The sequence below is a fragment of the Fringilla coelebs genome (genome assembly GCF_963513975.1).
Source record: "Fringilla coelebs genome assembly, chromosome: 3".
Taxonomy (NCBI): Eukaryota; Metazoa; Chordata; class Aves; order Passeriformes; family Fringillidae; genus Fringilla; species Fringilla coelebs.
In genome coordinates, this window is record NC_140030.1 from 82,187,410 (window position 1) to 82,207,897 (window position 20,488).

At 39.6% G+C, this 20,488-nt stretch overlaps 1 protein-coding gene across 1 annotated transcript in view; it reads left to right on the plus strand.

Moving 5' to 3' along the window:
- The first annotated feature begins 1,253 nt into the window (after positions 1–1,253).
- Positions 1,254–20,488, plus strand: part of ADSS2 (adenylosuccinate synthase 2) — a 37,347-nt gene continuing 18,112 nt past the window's right edge. The window contains exons 1-4 of the mRNA XM_084203152.1: positions 1,254–1,562; positions 15,971–16,073; positions 18,519–18,587; positions 19,320–19,370. Of these exons, the coding sequence (XP_084059278.1) occupies positions 1,401–1,562; positions 15,971–16,073; positions 18,519–18,587; positions 19,320–19,370 (385 nt within the window). The 5' untranslated portion in view covers positions 1,254–1,400. The remainder of the gene's footprint in view (positions 1,563–15,970; positions 16,074–18,518; positions 18,588–19,319; positions 19,371–20,488) is intronic.

The window sequence follows — 20,488 nt, forward strand, 5'->3', positions numbered from 1 at the left end:
ATAAGGTTTCTGTAAGGAATTATGCTCCTTGAATTGTATACACACAATTGCCTCCCATCATTTGCAGTTGCTCAATGTCTTTGTTCCGAACTGACTACTTTGTCATAGCATCTGTTAGCACTGACATTCAGGATTTATGTATTATTTCCAGTTGTTAAAAAAAAAAAGTTCTCTGTCAATATTGTATTTAATTATGCGTTACATACCTCTCTAGCTTTACAAGACATAGTTAAACTTTTCTCCAGTGGCTTTTATAGATCCTCAACTTCTTGGCTGGAGGAAACTTGAAGGAACGAAGAAGCAACTAAAATCAAAGACTACAGCCTGCCAGACAGCTGCAGACTGTGACTGCTCAGTGACTCAGGTCTTTGAGTAACTGTCTTGGCAATAATTATTACATCATTCCCATTTTTATGCCTTTTTAATAGCTACTTTACCAAAAAAAAAAAAGAAAGAAAAAAGAAAGGAAAAAAATCTTCCCTCGGGGTTGTTGGTTCTATGAAGGAGGAAGGAATGAAAACAGCCACTGAGACATCAGTTCCACTTCTGAGTGTGCATGCTGAAGGCGTTTCTCTGCTCTGGTTTTTTCCATTATTGTTTTATTTCCTCATGAATAAGCCTGGGGCCATATTTCCGTGTCTCTGGAGAAAATGGCCTCTTATATTCAGCCTTCGTCCCCCAAACTTCAATTTATAGTCTTACGATCATTAATCCAGCAAGCCCAAGCGCGCAGGCTGTGATACACTGCACACACACGTGCAGCTCCGACACCCGCGGCAGGAGCCGCAGCGACCGCGGCAGCTGGAACCCCAGAGGGAACGGGCGGCACAGCCACCTCTGCGCCACGGGCACGGCATCGCCGCCCTGGCGCCCTCTTCCCACAGCCACCAGGCACAGGCGCCATCCGGCCCCGCCGCCCGCCATGGCCGCGCCCGCCCTTCGCCTCGGCCTCCCGCCGCCGCGGGGCCGCCTGGGGCAACCGCCGAGGCGCCGTCCTGCCGCAGGTGCGGCCCGCGGGGACTACGCGCCCCAACATGCTCCGCGCCCGGCTCCCCGCGGCGCCACGCGTGGGGGAGGCCGCGCGGCGCGCTGGGTAACGTAGTCGGAACTGGGAGGCGTAGTAGGGGAGCGGTTGGGAAAAGAGCGGCCGGGAGCGGCGGTGGCCGCTCCGGTTTTCCACGCGAACGAGCGGCGATCTCCGGCTGAGGGCAGGGGTCGGGCTGGCGGGGACTGGCGGGGCAGGTCAGGCCGATAGGCGGCGGCACCTGGACGCGACAGCGGCGGCACCGCCCGCCCGCCTGGCGGGGAGGGGAAGGAGGAGGCGGAGGCGGGGGGAACGGAGCGGCTGCCGCGCGCTGCCGCATGTGCCTGGAGCGGCGCCGGAGCGGGCAGCGCGAGCCATGGCGGAGCACGGCGGCCCCGGCATCCCCAACGGCGAGTGCGCCGCCCGCCGCCCCGGCAACAGGGTCACCGTCGTGCTGGGCGCCCAGTGGGGCGACGAGGGTAAAGGCAAGGTGGTGGATCTGCTGGCGCAGGACGCCGACATCGTCTGCAGGTGCCAGGTGAGGAGGAGGAGGAGGGGGAAGGCGGCCGGGGCGCGGGGGAGGCCGCGAGTGTCACCTTGAGGCGGGCGGCCCCGCCGGGCCCTTCTAACCGCGCCGGTTCTACCCCGAGCGCCCGGGGAGGCTCAGGGCCGGGGGCTGCGGGGCAGCGGAGCCTTCCCTGGTGAGAGCCCCGTGCCGGGCTCCGCAGCCCTCCCGCGCCTCCTTTGTCCCGGCACCGGGGGAAGAGGAGGAAGAGGAAGGCGCCCTCCTCGCCGCCCAGAGCTGGCCCCCGGCAGGAAGAATGCGCTTGGGGTCGCGTCCTCCCTCCCCCTCAGGCCTCCCACTCTTTGTGTCCGGGGGGCGCTGGGAAGGGGCCGCGCTCGGCGGCTCCGGCAGCATCGCCGCGGGGCCGGGATCCCGCCCCGGCAGCGGCGGCTGGAGCCCTCCGGGCCGCAGCGCCGGGAGCGGCGCGAAACCGCCCGCGAGTTGTAGGATGCACGTGGGGGATTCGTGTAGTCCGCCACAACTCGGTCGTCTTCAGCTAAAACTGGCTGGTAAATGATTCGCCTGCCCTCGCTCCAAGATCGTTGCTGTGTCAATGGGATCCCACATTTACCTGTTTATATATTTTTTCCCTCTCTACGGAGGCCTTATTCCATCCAAAAAGAAAAAAAAAAAAGCCTAGCCTTTTCTAGCTTGCAGGCAAAATACTCTTAATGCCTGCATTAAAACAACACAGATCTGAGGAGATGTTTTTCTTAGCATCTCTACAATAGTAATTCTGTAGAGCACAACACAGTAAGCTGAAGCTACACACGGTTTTTTCTTAAAGTTGAGAGATAGAGCAGCATAAATGCCTGTAATATGTGCAGGTTTCACGTAAGTATTGTTATCTGTGTGCTTTTGTTGAATGCGCAAATTAAATTTGCTCTTAAATAAACATATTTTGGAAGTGGGTATCATTCCCCAAGGAATCCAAACGCTGAACTGTTGTTATCCAATGAGAAGTGCATATAAACTGGTGTTTTCAAAAACAAGTCAGTTACAGAGCTGACAGGTCAATACCTTGAACTTCAGGGATTTACATTTTGAAGTAAACAAATATATTCTTGAATAGCTGTTTTCACAAATGAATTCTTTCTTCAACTTCTCTGGTTTTTTGTTTGGTATTTTATTTTATTTTCTTCTTTTTTTTTTTTTAAATAATAAAATTTATGTGGTACTGTGGTATGACTGCCTGGCTTTGTGGGTTATAGAACAGAGTGACTCACTTCGTCCTTTACGACTTTGTTCTTGGAACTTGAAGGGCACCTAGGTGAATGTGTATGTTTAATACTAAGTTTTGGAGGAGAGACAAGAGAGGCAATCAGTGAAGTTCTGTGTGCCCATGTTTTAATATGTTTGTTACTTGTTTTGAATCAGTTGTGTAAAGGATGAAGAAAAGGGAAAAATTCTGATGTTATCTCAAGTTAGAATTTCTTGGCCATATCCCAAGCCATGAACTTCTGCCATTTTTAACAGTTTGTTGCTCCTGATGAAGGAAGTTTTTCTTCCTCCTTTCTTCCCTTTCTGTAAATGGCTGTCCTCCCCGAGTCTCCACCCATGCACTAGCTCTGGAAATTGAACACTTCTGTAATTTGATTTAACTCATTAGAGTGGCAGCAAACTATTACTTGTTGGATTTACTTTCTACTATTCTAGTAAATAAAACTGGATTTTATTGGTTCAGAGAACCTTGGTGAGAAGAGAGGTCCAGAACAGGGTAAGCAGAAAGAATGATTTCTCAGAATGAGAGGAGAAAATAGGAATATTCTCCTTCACTGGCACTGATAAGATAAAATAATTTATTATTATTGAATATTCTTGCTATGTATACAAGCATATTTGTGAACTTTTTGTTAGTGCTGGTAAATCAGTCTGACCCTTCTGCTTTTTCTAGTGGTACAAGTCCAGAAAGAAAGACAGTCACACGCTTGGTCTAGTGCTTGCTAATATCAGCTTTCTGTAATTGGAGCTTCTGATGCTTATTTCACCGTTATGCTCTTACTTATTCCAGGATGGTTCTTTCTGTTCATCATGCCACAGAGTTGCTAGAATGCCCACAGATATATGTCAAATATTTCCAGAGTGCTCTTGCAGAAAATTTATTAGTACAAGTGTTGGAGGTCTAAGATGTCTTTGAAACTTGTGTTGTACTTGCAAAGAAACACTCCAGGGTTCTTCTCACTGTCCTTTGTTCTGGGTAGATGCAGAGCATGAAAATGGTCCCATCCCCACAGCGAGATGTGACTTATCACTTAGTTTTACGGTGCCTGTAGAGGCATTGCGAGAAGTTGTACTCAGAAATCTGTGGCCATACCTTCTTCTCTTCTAAGCAGCATGTGTGCTGATGATTCCAATTTGATCAACCAGCTTGTAGCATTTGGGACCAGGTGCTTACTTGGGTGCAATTAGCTGAATGAGTGTGTCAGGAAATGTTACATTATGACTCTACTTACAAACAGCACCCTCTAGAGTATTTTATCTTAGGTTTAGAGGTTGTGAAAAGTAGTCTCGTCCTCAGAGGAAGAGAATGGTATTTTCAGAAGACAGCTTCAGAATTTAACAGAATTTAATTTATTATGGTTTCAAAAACAACTGTTAGAAGAAGCTAAATTCTCCGCAGGCATTCTAAGCTAAAATTAAAATACGTCCAGGAGCTGCATGTATGTAGTTGAAACTGCACTGGCAACTATGATAGTTTTGTGAAGATACTGCCCAGGGTTCATGTACAGTTAATACAAACGTGTTTGTATGACAGGTAAAGTATGTAGTTGTTCTTCCACTGTAAAATCGGAATTGTTCATTGTTCTTGATTTACCTCTTGAGGGTTTCTGGTAGAATGATACTATTGATAAAAGGAATACATTGGTGAGACTTTGCACTTAAACCTGTATCTTGTCTTCAGTGTATCGAAGAACAAGGTCTGTCTACATGCTATCACATAAATCATAGTTCAGACAGTAAAACAGAGCAAGAATTGATTGGGGCTTCAGGAATAATTACCAGAAAAACTTTGGTTTTGTATGATTTGATTGATACAATTTTCTCATAGTAAGCAGTTAGCCTTGATGCCAGCATGCCTGGCAATTTTTAAGGTTACAATGTGTTTTGTAAATTCCACAGATAATGGAAAGTTAAAGGAAAACATTTCTTGTTCTGATTAAGGACTTCCTACCATTGCAGAGTGCAGCCAAGTTAGGGAATGAATTACCAGAGTTTCATTTGTTAGTGGGAGTGATGGAAACGGGAAATTAATGCAAGCAAGTTATATTAGATAATAATTTTTTCAAAACAAATACAGTACTAAAAGATGCTGTGTATCTCTTATATTAACAGCACCCCTCCGGTGTTTACCAGTGTTCAGCATGCAGCAAAAAATGTAATATTTGCACTGATTCTATTCTCTTTCACTCATTTCATCAGCAAGTTTTTGGTCACTTCCTTTTCTTACTATTGGAGGTAGTTGATTTAGTCAGAGAATGTAATTCACAGAAGTCAGTAAGATTTCTAAGCTTTCACTTCTTTTTTTTATGCCATATTCCCTATGCTAAAGAATACCATTTTGCTGCTTCTTTAGTTCTGTCCTATATGTTGTTGCTACTTCGAAGCAGAATTGCAGCTTCTTGCCAGGTCTTCTCATCTGGTTTCAGTGTGATCTGCCTGCTGTGGGATTCTACTTCTGAGCTACAAATGCATTGGAATTGTAGTGTGTGGAGTCTTCATATTTCCTTTTCCTCTGCCCAACAGCAGTGTGCACAGCAATGCCACTGCTAATCGCTTGATAATGTGACAACTCTAGTGCAACATCTAGAGGAGTTTTCAGTGTGCAGATCCTTGGGGTTAAACAGTCACCGTCAATCAGCTGATAACCGATTGATAATGGTTACCATTGATCAGCTGCTGACTGAAGTCCTCACACTAATGCTGCCTGATACCTTTACTAATCTTTATATGGCTACTTTAAAAAAAAAAAAAAAAAAGGGATTTTTTTTTTAATCTTCCATTTGCCAAGCACACTTATTTATTCTGAATATTCTCATTTGAAAAATATTTAAGTTGAGAGCCTATGCAAGCCATGCAGAATTAAGAATACCAGAATCAATAGCTGTAGTTGTTGGTGCTCATTTTTTAGCTGCTCAGGCATTCAGTAGGTGATGCCTAGCTAGAGCTTTCTTTAAGTGCTGGGTGCACTGCTGGATCCTGTCGTGGTTGGCAGCGTGCCAGTGGTGTGTTCTGGTGAGGAAAGAGTCACTGAAGTGACGTCTTTGCCTGCCCCATCAGTGAGTCCTGTGCTTACAGACCTACTTTAAAGCATCACGGGCAGGTGATCTCTTATTACTGTAAACAATCGCACAATGTCTACATTATTTTAAACAGAAGAACAGTTTAAATGTGATTTTCCAGCTCATAAAGTTTGCACTATTAACAAAGAAGGCCTTAAAAGCACTAAAGAGCAAATGATACCTTGTCTACTGATTTCTTAGTGCTCTATCCATCTTACTGTTACCTGTTACTACAGAAGCTTAGTGTGTTTGTTTGTTGACTGAGATGCAATACTCTGTAGAAGTTCATTAAGATTTCAAATGCATTTTTTTTGTTTCTACTGTAATACTTCATGCATTTAGAACGTGTTTTCTGTAAGCATTCCCAAAGTAACTTTTTGTTTTTCATGTTCTTTCTTGAATATTGTTGTGACTGTAGCAGACATGGGTGCAGTTTTGTGCATTGAAGCAATGCAGTGCTGGACATATCTGTGCTTTGAATGTTTTTCTTGTTCCTTAGCTGCCTACTTCACTTGAGCTCTTTTATCTCTTAGGGATAGATTGGCCTTTATTCTGGACTTCAATAATGACTCCTGTTTCCTACCTAGCATATATAGGCATTACAGCAGAATAAAGTTTTGCAGGTCAGGTAAAACAAGGTCAGAATCATCTCTAAACAGTCTTTCTGAATAACTCCTTTCTGTAGTAGTCCTCAGAGCTAATTCTGTCAGTATAGAGAAATGGATGGAGTGTCTCAAGATTAATAGACTTCAGTAAAGTTAATGTTTTATTTGTTAGGAGAAAACAGGTGAATGTGTAAAACACAGTGTTCTTACTTTGTTACATTCTGCCTCAAACCACATTCTTGATGCAATAACGCTTGTACTACACATTCAGAAATTTCTGAAGTCTAGCCAAAGTTTGAGAAACCTTTATGAAATGTGTAACATGATGGCTCCTTGAACTAGGTTTAGATCTTGCAAACATGAATGGATTTGTAAACAAAGAAAATGGCTAACTGCTGGCCGCTGTTCATACTGAAATTCAGGAGTAGGTTATGCACTAGGGTTTGTTAGCTATTTATTCACTGGGGATGGAGAGGGGAGAGAGAGATAGAAATTAATCACAAAATATATGACAATATGAGAAAATGAGTTCATATCAAAACCTTGTGTTTTTTAAAATTTTTTATACATTTTTAAAGGGGGATGGTTTGCAGTCTTAAGGTCAAAATATATTTTTGACAATAGGTCTTGAAATGAGAAGTGAATAGCATAGTAGTTGCAAAGCTGTGTCTACTTGGGACACATCATGGGGTTCAGATGTGTCTCCTCATTAGACTGATGAATTTTTTAAAGGTGTGCTCAGCATTCCCAGAATCTTATTGTGGCAAAAAGCAACCTTTCACATGTTTTTTGTAAGTAATGGTAGTATCCAGCTTTCTTGGTATATTTTTTATTTTTTGTCTAAGAGTTAAATGAAAATGTTTACAAGCATTTGATGCCAAAGCAACATTGACTTGCTTCTTGCCCAACTTGACAGTCAGTTGGATAGCTAGCTCAGAAACAACAGTGGTTGCCCTGAGCTAAAAATGAATGCTGGAATGTGGTAGCAATAAAAGTAAACTGTAGAAAAAATTATGCACACACACATCTGATGGAGAGAGTTGAAAGGAGTGTATGGCTTCTTCCTTAACATTGCATGAGATAACATCTCTTTAAAGTAGACAACTAATTTTTATTCTAGAGGAAATAACTTGAAAGACTTCTTTGCTCTTCCCTGAGGCATCATATTTTTGAGATAGACAACTTGGCATGATCATGTCATAAGAAAAGGCAGTGATTGTCATCATAGACTTTTTGGGTAGATGGTTCTCTTAAATGCACATGTCAGTATTTCAAAGCTGCTCTGAATACTCTTGTATTTAGTACCAGTTTAGAGAGCCATTTCACAATGTGCTGTTAATTGCAACTTCAATCTGCTTTCCTCCAGTCTTTTTTTCCTAGGCACCTCCACAGCTAAGTAAAGTTGTAGTAATGCAGACCATTCTTAGCAGCTATGGTGGGACTGCTGTAGGAAAGGGGGTTTGAACTGTCTTGATGTGTTCAGAAGGGATTTAACTGTTCTGGTGTTTATGCTAACATCTGGTCTGCTCCTGACTAACAAAGATGTGCTCTGGAAATAAAATACCTATTTTCAACATGGAGAAAGATATATTGTTGTTCCTCTGTCTTAATTTTACATGCGCTATGTTTGTGTTCCAGCAGTGATTTCTTACTTGCATCTTCTATTTACACATGTAATATTTGGGTAACACACATGGCACACATTCATTTTTGCTCTTTGTGCTCTGCACAAATGTTTTCCAGAACAAGGAATGTTTTGTTGGGTTTTTTTCTGCTTATAATGCAGAGTCATACTTTTTGCTTTCAGTTTATGAAAAAGAATTCTGCTTTCCTTTTTGGTTTTGTTGAATATCGAAATTGGTCCATTCATGTTTCCTATTAGATTGTTGGCACTTTTTTTTGAAAAAAAAAAAAGGAAAGAAAAATGGAAGGGAAGCCTCCAAAGTTTAAGCTAGAATGAATTTAAAACTGAAAGGGACTGTCTTTCAGTGAATGACTCTTCAGTCATTCACTGAAGAGTTCCATGTGCCAGGAAGATGGAAGAGCTGCAAATTCTTATCCTTTAAACTGGAAGGACAAGCATGATGTCTCTTGCATGCATTTTTGCCAAACCAGTGAGATTGGCTGCAAACTGAGGAGCAAGGAACTTCTCTGATCAAAGTCACCAGAGAAAAAGTGTTCCGGTTCAGGAGGATGTCTCTGTAAGCATTTGAGTAGGTCTTTGCATAATTTTCAGTCTTTTTGGGAAGTGAGAGTCCATGTTTCATGAGTTGTTGGCTTAACTCAGCTTCACATGAGCTCCTAAGGCATTCCACATAAAATAGACCAGAGCTTGTAACGTCGAGTTCCATGGGCTGAGTTTTGGTAATGGCTGGTTATGCACTGTAAACATGAAGTCTTAGCTGATGAACTTCCTTGTGCTATTTTAATTCAGTAAGAAAATAATATTTTGGTTTAAAAAGAGCATCTCTATTTAATCCTGGGAGTTGAGGTCATGTTGCAAAAATGTTGATTAAATAGTCATCAGTTCACCTTTCTAAAGACCAGCATAGTCATTACTGTTTTGTCAAATTAACTTTATTAAATTATAAGGCTCTTACAGAACTCCAATAAAAAGGCTGGTTCTTATTTGTCCAGTGAATCAGCTTAATACGTAAGTGTTCATTGGGGGCTTTTCACTAATACAACAAGGCAATTCCGGAAGAAAAATTGCTGTTAAATATTATTATCAGTGCTTCTTCTCCATGCTGTATATGTGATTAGAAAGCTATTGTGCATGGACAGAATGTAGCAATATAGAGAGCTTTGGGAAGGTTCAAAGTGAGAAAACTTATCCTTAAATTTGCTCATACTACCAATGTGGGTCCAAAGTATGACTCTGTAATAGTTACACTTCTAAAAAATTTTTCAGTCTTCAGAGCTATAAAATTGTAAAATTGCAGTCAGGTGCTTGCATTAATATTTTTACTAGTTTTGTTCTGTTCTTTACCCAAAATGTTGGCAGTTAGGGTATTTAAAAGCTATAGAAAGCAAAAGAAAGTAAGTAATTTTGCATAGCCAGGGGAAGTGCTGAACTGATTACCCTTAAAATTACCACACATGTCCTATTAGAAATACTGTTCAATCCATGTGTTTAAAGTGTGTCCTCTTTGATACTATTCATTAGTCTTCAGTGGTTTTTCTAGTGATGCTGTGTGGGCAAGGGCACAGTGTTGTGTAAGTGTTGTGTTTGTGTCAGGTGAGCAAGCCTAGTGTTTGTGGTGAGTGTTGCTTTCTGGTGCTTTGATAGTGGCTTTTGGCTAGCAGAAGTCACTTGTTTGATTTATTGATGTTTCAAGCTTGTTTCTAGTAAAATGTCAGCTAGCAAATAATGACTTTTTCCCCTTTCAAATTAGTATTTTCAGGCGTTCAACACTCTTGTGAAAAGGGTGTTTTCAAAGAATGTTTATCAAACAGCTCCCAGAAGAGCAATGCTTGCAGCTGCCTTTGCTATCTTATGACCCCTCTGTGTGCATGTCACTGATTCTGTTCCTGTTTGCCAGGATAGGTATGTTTTAGAATAGTATCTTGTGTGTAGTACTGACCAACCTATCTGAATTGAATATGCAGATTCTTGGGTGTGGTGCATACACTGAGAAGGATTTTTGGGCTAATTAATCTTTAACAAGCTAAAGTAAACAAAAAAAACTTGGTTTGTAGAAAACAGGTAGGTATGAGGTTTTGTTACAAGGATTGCTGTCAATCTTACCAGTAGTAGTGTAATAATTTGTGTATTACTGGGCACCTTTCTGTCTCCTGTAAATTTAGCTCTTCTGCATATTGAATAACTTGGATATTTCAAGTTTACTATCTAGTGGTCAGGGATCACATGCTTTTTCAAGAAAGTCATTTAAGCATACTAGTAAAACTGGAATAATGCCTTTTAAGAGTTTATATGTTCAGTTATCCTACACAGGTTTTGTTTAAATATTACAGATTAAGTATTGATCACTTATCTGATCTTACTTTCCCTATTTCCCTTGAAATGCTTTAAAATACTGTGATTTAATAGTGTCAAGATTATGCAAGGAGAAAAAAAAGCTACTATCTCTTAGTAGGATTTTAAATTGTTCATTCATCAGAGCATCAAACTAAGTCCTTAGACTAAATCCTTGTACTGAAATCACAGAATTGTGGAATGGTTTTAGTTGGAAGGGGCTTCGAATATCCCTTAGTTCCAGCCCCTTTCTGCTATGAGTGGGAACACCTTTCATTAGGCCAAGTTGCTCAGAGCTCCATCCAGCCTGGCTTTAGGCACTTTAAGGGTATCCACCACTTCTCTGGACAACCTGTTGCAGTGTCTTACCACCGCCAGAGTAAAGAATTTCTTCCTAATATCTAATCTCAGCCTGCCTTCTCTCCGTTAAAAGCTATTCCCCCTTGTCCTGTCACTACACACTCTTGTAAAAAGTCCCTCTCCAGGTCTCTTGTAGGTCCTTGGGTACTGAAAGGCTGCATTAAGGTTGCACCAGAGCCTTCTCTTTGCCAGGCTGAACAATTCCAGCTCTCTCAACCGTTTTCAGCAGAAGAGATGCTCCAGCCCTCATCTTCATGGCCCTCCTCTGGACTCACTTCAGCAGCTTATGTCGTGTTGGGACACACAGCAAAGGTTCATGCTTGTTATTCATGATGGTTTTCATGCTGTGTCTCCCAATAAATGGAAGGAAATGTTTTCATTCCAATCCAGCTGGCACCCTTTTGAGCTGGATTTTACATTGTAATTTGATAAAGCTGTGGGCTGCTGAAAGCACTGATTCTTTGGTTGCTGAAAATCGTTCGGGAGCAGAGAGAGAACTGTTCCAAGTACTGTGCTGAAAGATACAAGGAGAAAAAATAATGGAAGGAAGGAAGACAAACAAACCAAATGCTTTTAACTTAATTTAGTGCTAAGAAGGTTGCTGACTTCTGAAAATCCAATTTTAGAAACCTTAAAGTATGCTTAGACTCCAGTGCTATGTCTTGATAGAGATGTCAAAGTAAATGGCACTGTATTTAAGTGAAGTATACTTGGGACTTCAGGTGTAGTGCTGAGTGAGCTCCTTGACAGGAGCATGGTGTTATTGGTTGTTGCTGGTTCTTACTGCTCTTTGTTTTGGGTTGCTGTTTTGTTGCCAGAGAACTGTAGAATTGGTTTTATGTTCTTTGTTCTTTTCCTATATACTCATTTTTCTGTGATGAAAAAGGCTTCCTCTGCTGCTGTTCTGCAGAATGGGAAGAAGGCATCCCAGTGGAGAAGTTCTTTGTTCAGAGTGCTGCTGGGGTCTTACCTCTTTCATGTATAAGAAGTCATCTTTCAGCCCCATCAATCCTTTTGTGCAGTCGGTCTGTTTGTAGGCAAATCCAGAGTTGCCTTGCCCTCAGGGCTGAGTATCTCGGCCATGGCACACTTGTTGGTTCAGCCAAGGAAATCTTGTGCAGGGAGAAAGGCAAAGGAAGCCGCTGCTACATGTGTGTAGTGTATTCCAGACCGAGCAAGAGCATCCTGTGGTCTTGCTGCACGTTTGTCCACTGCCTGTGCTGGCACACATGTGTTTGTTTTCACATGTATGGGAGAGAAGTCCTGTTGTTTGGGTACTTAGAAGATTACTGAGACGTGGTAAACTGATTTTTTATTTAGCTAGCTAGGGAGTATTGCCAGCCTCAATGACTGTATATTTTGACTGAAATTACTTGTATATCTTAATTTCCCTCTGACAAAAGCTTTATGCAAGGTATTGAATATCATTTGAACATGAACTTTGTTTAACTAATAGTGAAAATAATTTCCACAGTTAGTTCTCCATTATTAATGTTTAAACGTGTGACTCAGAGGAGTGTTAGTTTGAATGACCTAGCTTATCCCATTTGGTTTTGTTGGATGAGGGAAGTGGAGTGAGAAATCCAGATGGAAAGCACAGAAGCCAGGAGTGACTTAATCAGTTTAAAGCTTAAATTATGTTCAGCGGCAATAGTTGCCTGCATTAACATCAATATCTGGAGAAGGGAAAAAAACAACCCAAAACAAATTCAAACCCCATAACCTAAAAACAACCCTCCCCTTTACCTCACCACCACTAGAACGCTGAGTTCAGATTTCTGTAATTAGAATTGTTTACCAAACCTGTGTTGAGCAATGTCTGAGCACACAACATGTGTACACTTCACTGCAAGTTCACTGTAAAGTGTACAGTGTAAACCATTATTTTAAAATATTACGACTCATACTGTGTAACCACATGCTTGCACTTCTGCAGTTAGGGTAGAGCTTACCTGTAAATAAGCAGAAGAATTTTGAAAATCGAATTCATGACATGCTGTTACTTTAATGTTCGCTTAAAATAGGGTTTGAAATTAAAAATACTTTTCAAAATGACTCATTTTGACAGAGTGACATCAAGAGCAGTGTGGGGACTGACTTAATATTCTACCAGACAGCTTCCATCAATAACACTTTCAGGATTGAATCTTTTCACATTGTGGGCATCATAATATTATAATCAATAATTTCTAAGATTCAAATTTGAGTCTAATCTTAAAATACGGTTTTGGAAACTTTGAGGTATTCATATGGCTTAAGATGGTGATTTGTCACACGTTTTCTACTTTAGTCTCTAGCAAAATCCCTTAAAGTGGAGCTGCTCACAGTAAACATGCAGAATAAATACCACTAGTTTGCTTCTAGGTGAAGCATGAGCTCTGTTGCATGGACAGTCAAGGTTTAGAAGGTAAAATGCCATTTTTATTCTGTCAGCCATGGGGCATTTTTTAGTGAGTGTGGAACCAACACCCTTGGCATTACTCAGCAGTGCAAAGATGAAATCTTGACAGTGCCTGAAGTCAGCAGTTACACTCTCGTGACCAGCAGAGTGAGAGGCTGCATGCTGTACACCTTGTTCAAGCACGTGTGGCTGTTGAACTTAAGGTTGCCATGTCTGAATGGCACTATTAACTTGGCATACTTGAGGACACTAAGAATTTATTGTTGATCATGATCTGATTTCTAGAGTGGTCAGTTTTTCTTTCTCTTTTTTTGACATTCATGACACAAGAGAACCTTTATCTTTTTTTTTTTTAATAAATTGAGAAGCAAAATGTGAAATTAACTTGTCCAACTAGTCCAGTTTATTTATGCTGCTGTGGGAGACTTTGGACTTGTCTTCCCATTTGTAAATTACTAATTCCTCAGTACTTCAGTGTTGTACTTAGACCTATCTATTGAATTTTCATTTAAAGCACTTCAGTGCTCATGTTAAAGTCGAGACTGATATTAGCAAGGAATCTAATAGAAAGGAATAATTTGAAGGAATCTGATATGGAAGAAGGTAACTACCACTTTCAGCACAAGTACTTGACTATAAATGATACTTTAGTGCATAACTGTGCTGTTTTGCTTAGCTTCTCAAACAGTAGGTAGAAAATTAATGTCTTTTACAAAAAATACCTAGTGCATTTTATATAAGTATATAACTTAATAGTTCTTAAAATATTGTCTACTTTTGGAGTAACTTGCAGTAGCTCAGGAGTTATCAGCATTGCATTTCAAAAGTAATTGTAAATTATCTATCTGCTAATGTAGTTTAACATCCTTTTAAATCAAACACAATTGTGGAGTGGTAGACTGCTAAATAACCTTTAAAGCTATTGAGTAGAAAGAATGCAAACAGGAACAGAAAGTTTATTCCTGAGCATTTATTACTTTCTTAAAAGAGTAGATTTGAAAAGCTTGCTTTATGTCTTGGTTCAGTATGATGCATTTGTTGTGAATTGAAAATTTATCATTGTCTGATGGAATCAGATCACTTGCAGAGAAAATCTGCGTCCAAAAATCTTTACAGCTACTTCAAGGTAACATTCAGTTCATGAAAAAATTATGCAGTATGTTATTTAAAAATTTATTTTTTATTAAACTCAGGCATTTTCTTTGTTGGGTGAAGGTTAGTAAGTTTTCTCTCTTTTCAGAGGAGGTGAAGTGGTCACAAGTCCTCAAATAAATAATGCTGAAATTACAAAATTTTCATAACTGACTTCAGTGAGATTAGGTTTGTACCTGTGGCATGTGTGTCTGTGTACTGGCATAAATGTTTGATATCTACAACTACTCTTTATTTGTACTGTCAGATACAGCTTAATGTATTGGATTCATGCTTTGTGAATGTCGCAGAAGTAGTGAGTAGCTGTTGCTACTGCATTGCTTAGAAAAGTCCATCTGTGATACAATATTCTGAAATATTTCAGATTTATATTTCCATGGATTAATAATTCTTATAGTTTATTTTCTTTTCATATAATGCCTTTCTTCAGTTTGTCTTGTGCTGAAAGGTGTCTCAGCCTAAAAGTCTTTCTTTAAGGTTTTCTTTCTGTGAAGCAGTTTGTTTAACTTCTGGTGTGAGGAGCCTTTAAAGGATGTTCCTGTGGTTATAACAAACAGAACCGTTTTGTATGTAACCTTGTCTTGCACAAATGACTGGGTCACAAGAGAGTATAAGCTTATTTTCAAAAGTACAGCAAACAAGAACTGGGGATATTTGGTAACTGTTTTGTAATCTTTTTAGTTTCATAAGCCTTTCTTGACCGTCTTTAAGATTTGGTCACAAGCTTCTTTTAGTATTTTAGATGGATTTCAGAGTTTAATGAATCTCTTAATGCTCTCTTTGTTGTAATGAAAAGTGCTAGAAATGTTTAAAGTGTTAGTTTGATGAAATAGTTTCTGGTAACTATGTGTTACCAGAAAACTAGTTCTGGTAACTATGTGTTACTAAAGTGTTAGTTTGAAATAGTTTCTGGTAACTTGGGAAGATGGAGTTGTTTTAGTTGTCTTTAGATTCACCCCTTAAAAGCATATTTAATGTAACATGTATTTAACATAAATTACTTGTACTCTTACATAACTTCTCTTACCAGGAAGGAATAGAATGAACTAGGTACTGGTTACTGTTCATAGAAAAACACTCAAACGTCTGAACCCAAAATTCAGAACAACATGCCTGCGTGTTGCCAGACAATGACATTTACCTATCCCAATAGCTGTATGGTTTTATACTCCCAATTTAACTGGGGATTTGTGTTTTGGTTTTTTTTTTTTTTTACTTTGCTAAGGTTGCAATTCCACTCTTAATACTTTCCATAACTGTAACAGAAAATGAATAAAATTGATGAATGGCTTTTAGAAATGTTTGCATGTTCTAGAATATTTATATCTGATGATTTTAGAAATATTTTAATCTCATTCCACAATTTTGTACCTTTGATGAACAAAAACACTGTCCAAAGTCTATATGGCACATAATACTGATGTTGAAATTGTCCAATTTGACAGAGCAAGTTTGGCTGATTTCCTGGGAAGTCTCTGAATGCTCTTTTGTCAGTAACAGAAATGAAAACTGTGGAACCAATTTACTCGATCTCTGTACTATGTGTTCATTTGTTTTTAGCGTCAAAAAACTGTTAACGCTTTTTTTCTGCCTTCCCCCCCACTCAGGGAGGCAATAATGCAGGGCATACAGTTGTTGTGGATGCCGTGGAGTATGACTTTCATCTTCTGCCAAGTGGGATCATCAATCCAAAAGTCACTGCATTCATTGGTAAGTGGGACATCTCTAAAAAACAGACAGTACTGTAGTTACGGACTTCTGACACATTAAAATAACAAAATGTATCTGAGAACATACAGGATCAGGATTCTTTTCCTTCAATTTTTCATAGGCCTAGATTGTTTACTGCCCGTACTCATTTGTGAGGTTGGGATTACAGAAATTTCTTTTGTCTTGGATAGTTCACCTTTGTTCTTATCTATCCTACCAATGTAAACCAGCTAGCTGCCCAGTGTATCTTCATTCTCCCATTCTCTTTTATTTTCCCTACCATTTATATCTCTTATTCTCAGAATACCCCAGTCTCATTTAATCTTTAGCCCTGTTAAGTACTTACCAGTACTTTTTGAACCATAGTTCTTCCCTCTCTTTTCCATTGGATTGTGAAATGAATGCTTAACTCCAAAAGACTTCCACACTCTTGAGTTCTTACAAAGAAGTACTCTCAGGAGAGTACATGGGAAGGTTTAGTGCAGTGGTGGTACTAGGTGATATGAGGTTCTGTGATCTGTTTGCTTTGTGAAGAGGGGTTTAGGCTATCTGGTCTGTTGTCCCTAAAAAACTACTTACCCTCTTACCATTCTCCCTTTTAATCCTGTTTCAAATCTTACATGGTTGGGGTTTTTTCCTCTGAATTGCTTGGATGGCCAACCTACTTAATAATGTGGTGTAGCCCATAGAATTTTCTTCTAAAAATGAAGGTAAACATAAAACATGTGCACACCATTATAACTACGTTTGTGCTTGAGTGCTATTTCACCAAACAGGTTGGGTCTCTGGGTCACTAAAGGCTGGTTATGACTGAGCTGCACTTCCATGTTGCTCCTTTGATACCCAGAGCTCCTGTCCCTTACACAGTGTATTTCTCCAATTCAGGATTCTGTTGCCATGCTTTTCCTGTCACTTCTTCCTGCATCTCATTGCTTTGAGCCTGCAGTCTTGCCTTTCAGTTTGGTATACATGCCAAGAGCAAGTGGTCATTGACAGTTTGTTAAAGAGCAGCTGAAGAGCCTCTGTCACAAGTTACTTGATTCATAAACAGTGCAGCTGGTAGTGACTGTATACTCTGTCAGCAGTAAATCTGTACTTGATGGGATTTGGTGGTTAATTGCCCCCTTTCAGCTGTTACATTGTGACTTGATAATGGGATAGTTATGGATCAATTTGTCCTGCCTAATACTTCTACAGAAATGGAGCCAGTGGGCATGGAAATAGATTCCTGTTGATGATGGGAAGTTTGGGATGTTAACTGTTCCTAGTTTTGAGGACTGAGGCAGATGATACTACTTCTATTCTCTTTTGATGTTACTGTACTGTGTTTCTTAAGGTTATTACTTGAAAACAGTAAAAAAAGGATGCCCATTTGCCTTGTGTTCTTTGGCAGACTTGGTTGAATAGGAAGGCCCCCATCCTTTAACAGTGAAGTAGTTGAGACAGAACTTTTTACAAATCCCCTTGACAAATCCTCTTGGCTGTATCTTCTGTCTTTTAGTCTTGCCTGTTTTGAAGCTTTTTCTAGATTCTTTTAGGTATGCCTTATGTATAAAATCTCTTTCAGGTAAAAACAAAGGCTTAGGATTCCCCTGAAAGAGCATGTATGTTAAAAAAAAAAAAAGGGTAAGGGCAAGGTGATTATTATAGTAGAATATTCCTATTTAGGACTGCATCATGAAGGTAATAGTGAAGAAGTCTTAAAATACTTTGTGTTTTGATGTGTAGAATGCTTTTATCAGTGTGAAATTAGGTGATATGCAAATAGTTTTGGATGGCAGATTCCTTCTTCAGCTAGATGTTCTACTGGTAGCTTTGAATCTACTGAGTTTGGTGTGGCCTTAAGATGGTTCAGTTTTGCTGTGAGAATGCTCCTTCCAAGGCACTCAGTAATGCTGCTTAATTGTATGAACTAGTAGTCTTTTTCTGAGCAATGTGACAGCTGTAGGAAGGTGAGCTTGCTTTTGATAGGGCTTTTTCCTCTGTTGTTTTTGCTAGTCTCTTAACAGTCCCACCTCTACATACAGAATATTCTGTGTCTGTTTACAGCAAAAAAGTGCCTGCAAGGATGCTAGTGTTCATAATGTGCCAAGCTTTTAGAAAACAATAAGCTTATTAAAATGAAGTACAAAGAGGAAAGTTAATTTTAGATATGAGAAAGAGGAAGTTGGATTTCAGACCATTCTACAATTCTGTTCCTGTTTGTACTGGTCTAAATAGAAAGTTTGTTGCATTTATTAGGAAGATTCAATGCATATAGGTAGAAATGCATACTTTAGGAACAAATCTGGCTTAGACAAATTCCTAAGAATCAAAATTGCAGTAAGTTAAAGAACTTAAATAAAATATTCTTCACACAATACATGAAGTGTCTTTGAACTGTTTGAAATATTTTTTCCCATGCTCAACATAATTAATTAAATTTTATATAATGATTTTCTTCAGGAAATGGTGTTGTAATTCATTTGCCAGGACTCTTCGAAGAAGCTGAAAAAAACTTAAAGAAAGGAAAAGGTGAGAATTTGAAGATAGTACTTTTAAAATAGTTTGTGGCACACTACTCAAATTGTTTAGATGGAGGATACCTGTGTAGAGGTTACATACAATGTATTTTTCCACAACTCCTTTTAGCTGTTGCTTTCTGACAGTAGTCTTGCTGTAAGTGCCAGAGTCCACATGGGAAGGCAGATAAAAGGAATCTGTACAGTTCAGAATACAATCTGAATTGTCTGCAGACTTTTTTCTTTGCTTAAAAAGTGATTTTAAGAAATGAAATGGCTTTTTAAAGTGTGTTAACCTGTTCAAAGTCATTTTACTTCTTAGAATATTGGTGTACACTTTGACCATGTTAATGTAAAGAGGTGCTATGGTAATCACTTCATGATTCAGAACTCAGTTTTTGGATACTTCATGTTATGTCTATAGCCATGCTTGGCAGCAGGCTCCTAGAAGTGGGGAAAATCAATGGTCTAGATTATTCAGAACCATAAGAGCTACTAATTGTTTGCTAAAATTGAGGAGCTAGTAGCTTGAATTCTTCTTCAGAATAAGTCTGATTTTCTCAGCTTTATAGGTTGTTGCCAAGTTTTAATTACTGAAATTACTTTTTTTTCTCTGTAATGTGATTGCTCAGTCTTAAAATAGATTGACTGAAGACTAAGCATGAAAAGTATTTATACTTTATACATCAGAAGACAAAAATGCTGTACAAAACATAATTTAAACTATTTCATTTTGCCTTTAAAGGACTGGAAGGCTGGGAAAAGAGACTAATAATTTCTGACAGGGCTCATATTGGTAAGTTCCTGTTTGTGGTTTGTTTTTTGTTGGTCTTTTTTTTTTTGGCTTTTGGTTTTGTTAATTTTTGCTTTTTATGGACTTTTTGTGGTGGTAAAAGTGTGATAATTTTTAGCCGTCTCTTTATATAGGTACTTTTCTTTGGATTAGGTCTCCCTGGATTGCTTTGATTTATTGAAGGTCCTAGAAAGAAAAAAATCACTCAGAACCCTCTCAGGTTTATGTTCTAGTGTTTTTTTTTTTTTTTTTCTAATCCTATTCCATAAGTATCACCTAGGCAGGACAGCAGGTTCACTTTCCAAGTCAGATGAGAGCAGTCAGAAAGCATTGAGCCGTGACTTAGCTCGGGATTCGTTCCCCTTTTGGTACAGAGTGGTGCTGCTGACAGTAACGGTTCTGCTGGGAAATCAGGTGACCCGGGGTGACTTGAAGCTAGTGATCTCCCTACCAAGGAAATTGCCACTTGCTTCCTAGAGGAGGTTTTGTGGGAAGGACTCTGTAGGGATGAAGAGAATGGCTGCCCTCCTTGGGAGGAGCTCATCAGTGAAGCACTGAATCCAGCCTGTGCTTCAGACAGCACTGCAGTTCAAAGCCTGAAGTGAAATAGTATTGAGTCCAATCCATCAGAGCTTTAGAAACTCTTCCTGTACCACTCCTACTACATCTTTATGACATAAATTCATCCCTTAGATTAGCTCTTTAGATATTATAACATTATTGCTGCCTCTGGTAATCATTTTCTGAAGATGCAAACTGTTTAGGACTTTATAAAATAAAAACTTGTAGCATGGGGGAAAACAAATTTTGCTTTTGGTTTCACTTTCTTTGGTTTTGCTTTGTTTTGTTTTTTACACCAATCTGGAATATCTTGGTGAATGAATGTATTGGCAGTTATTTCAGAGTAAATATGTTTTTAGTTTGGAGTAACTAATGAGACTGAAATATTTGAATAATTGTTTCTAAGTTTCCAGTATCTTTTCTGATATTCTGTAGGTGAATTATTTGGAAATTGCTCAGTTACTAGAAAAGCTGTTCTGTGATGATTATATTGCAATGGCAGTGCTGTGAATTTTTCATGATTAAACAGATTGTGAGTAAAAAGGACCAGTTGCTGGCTG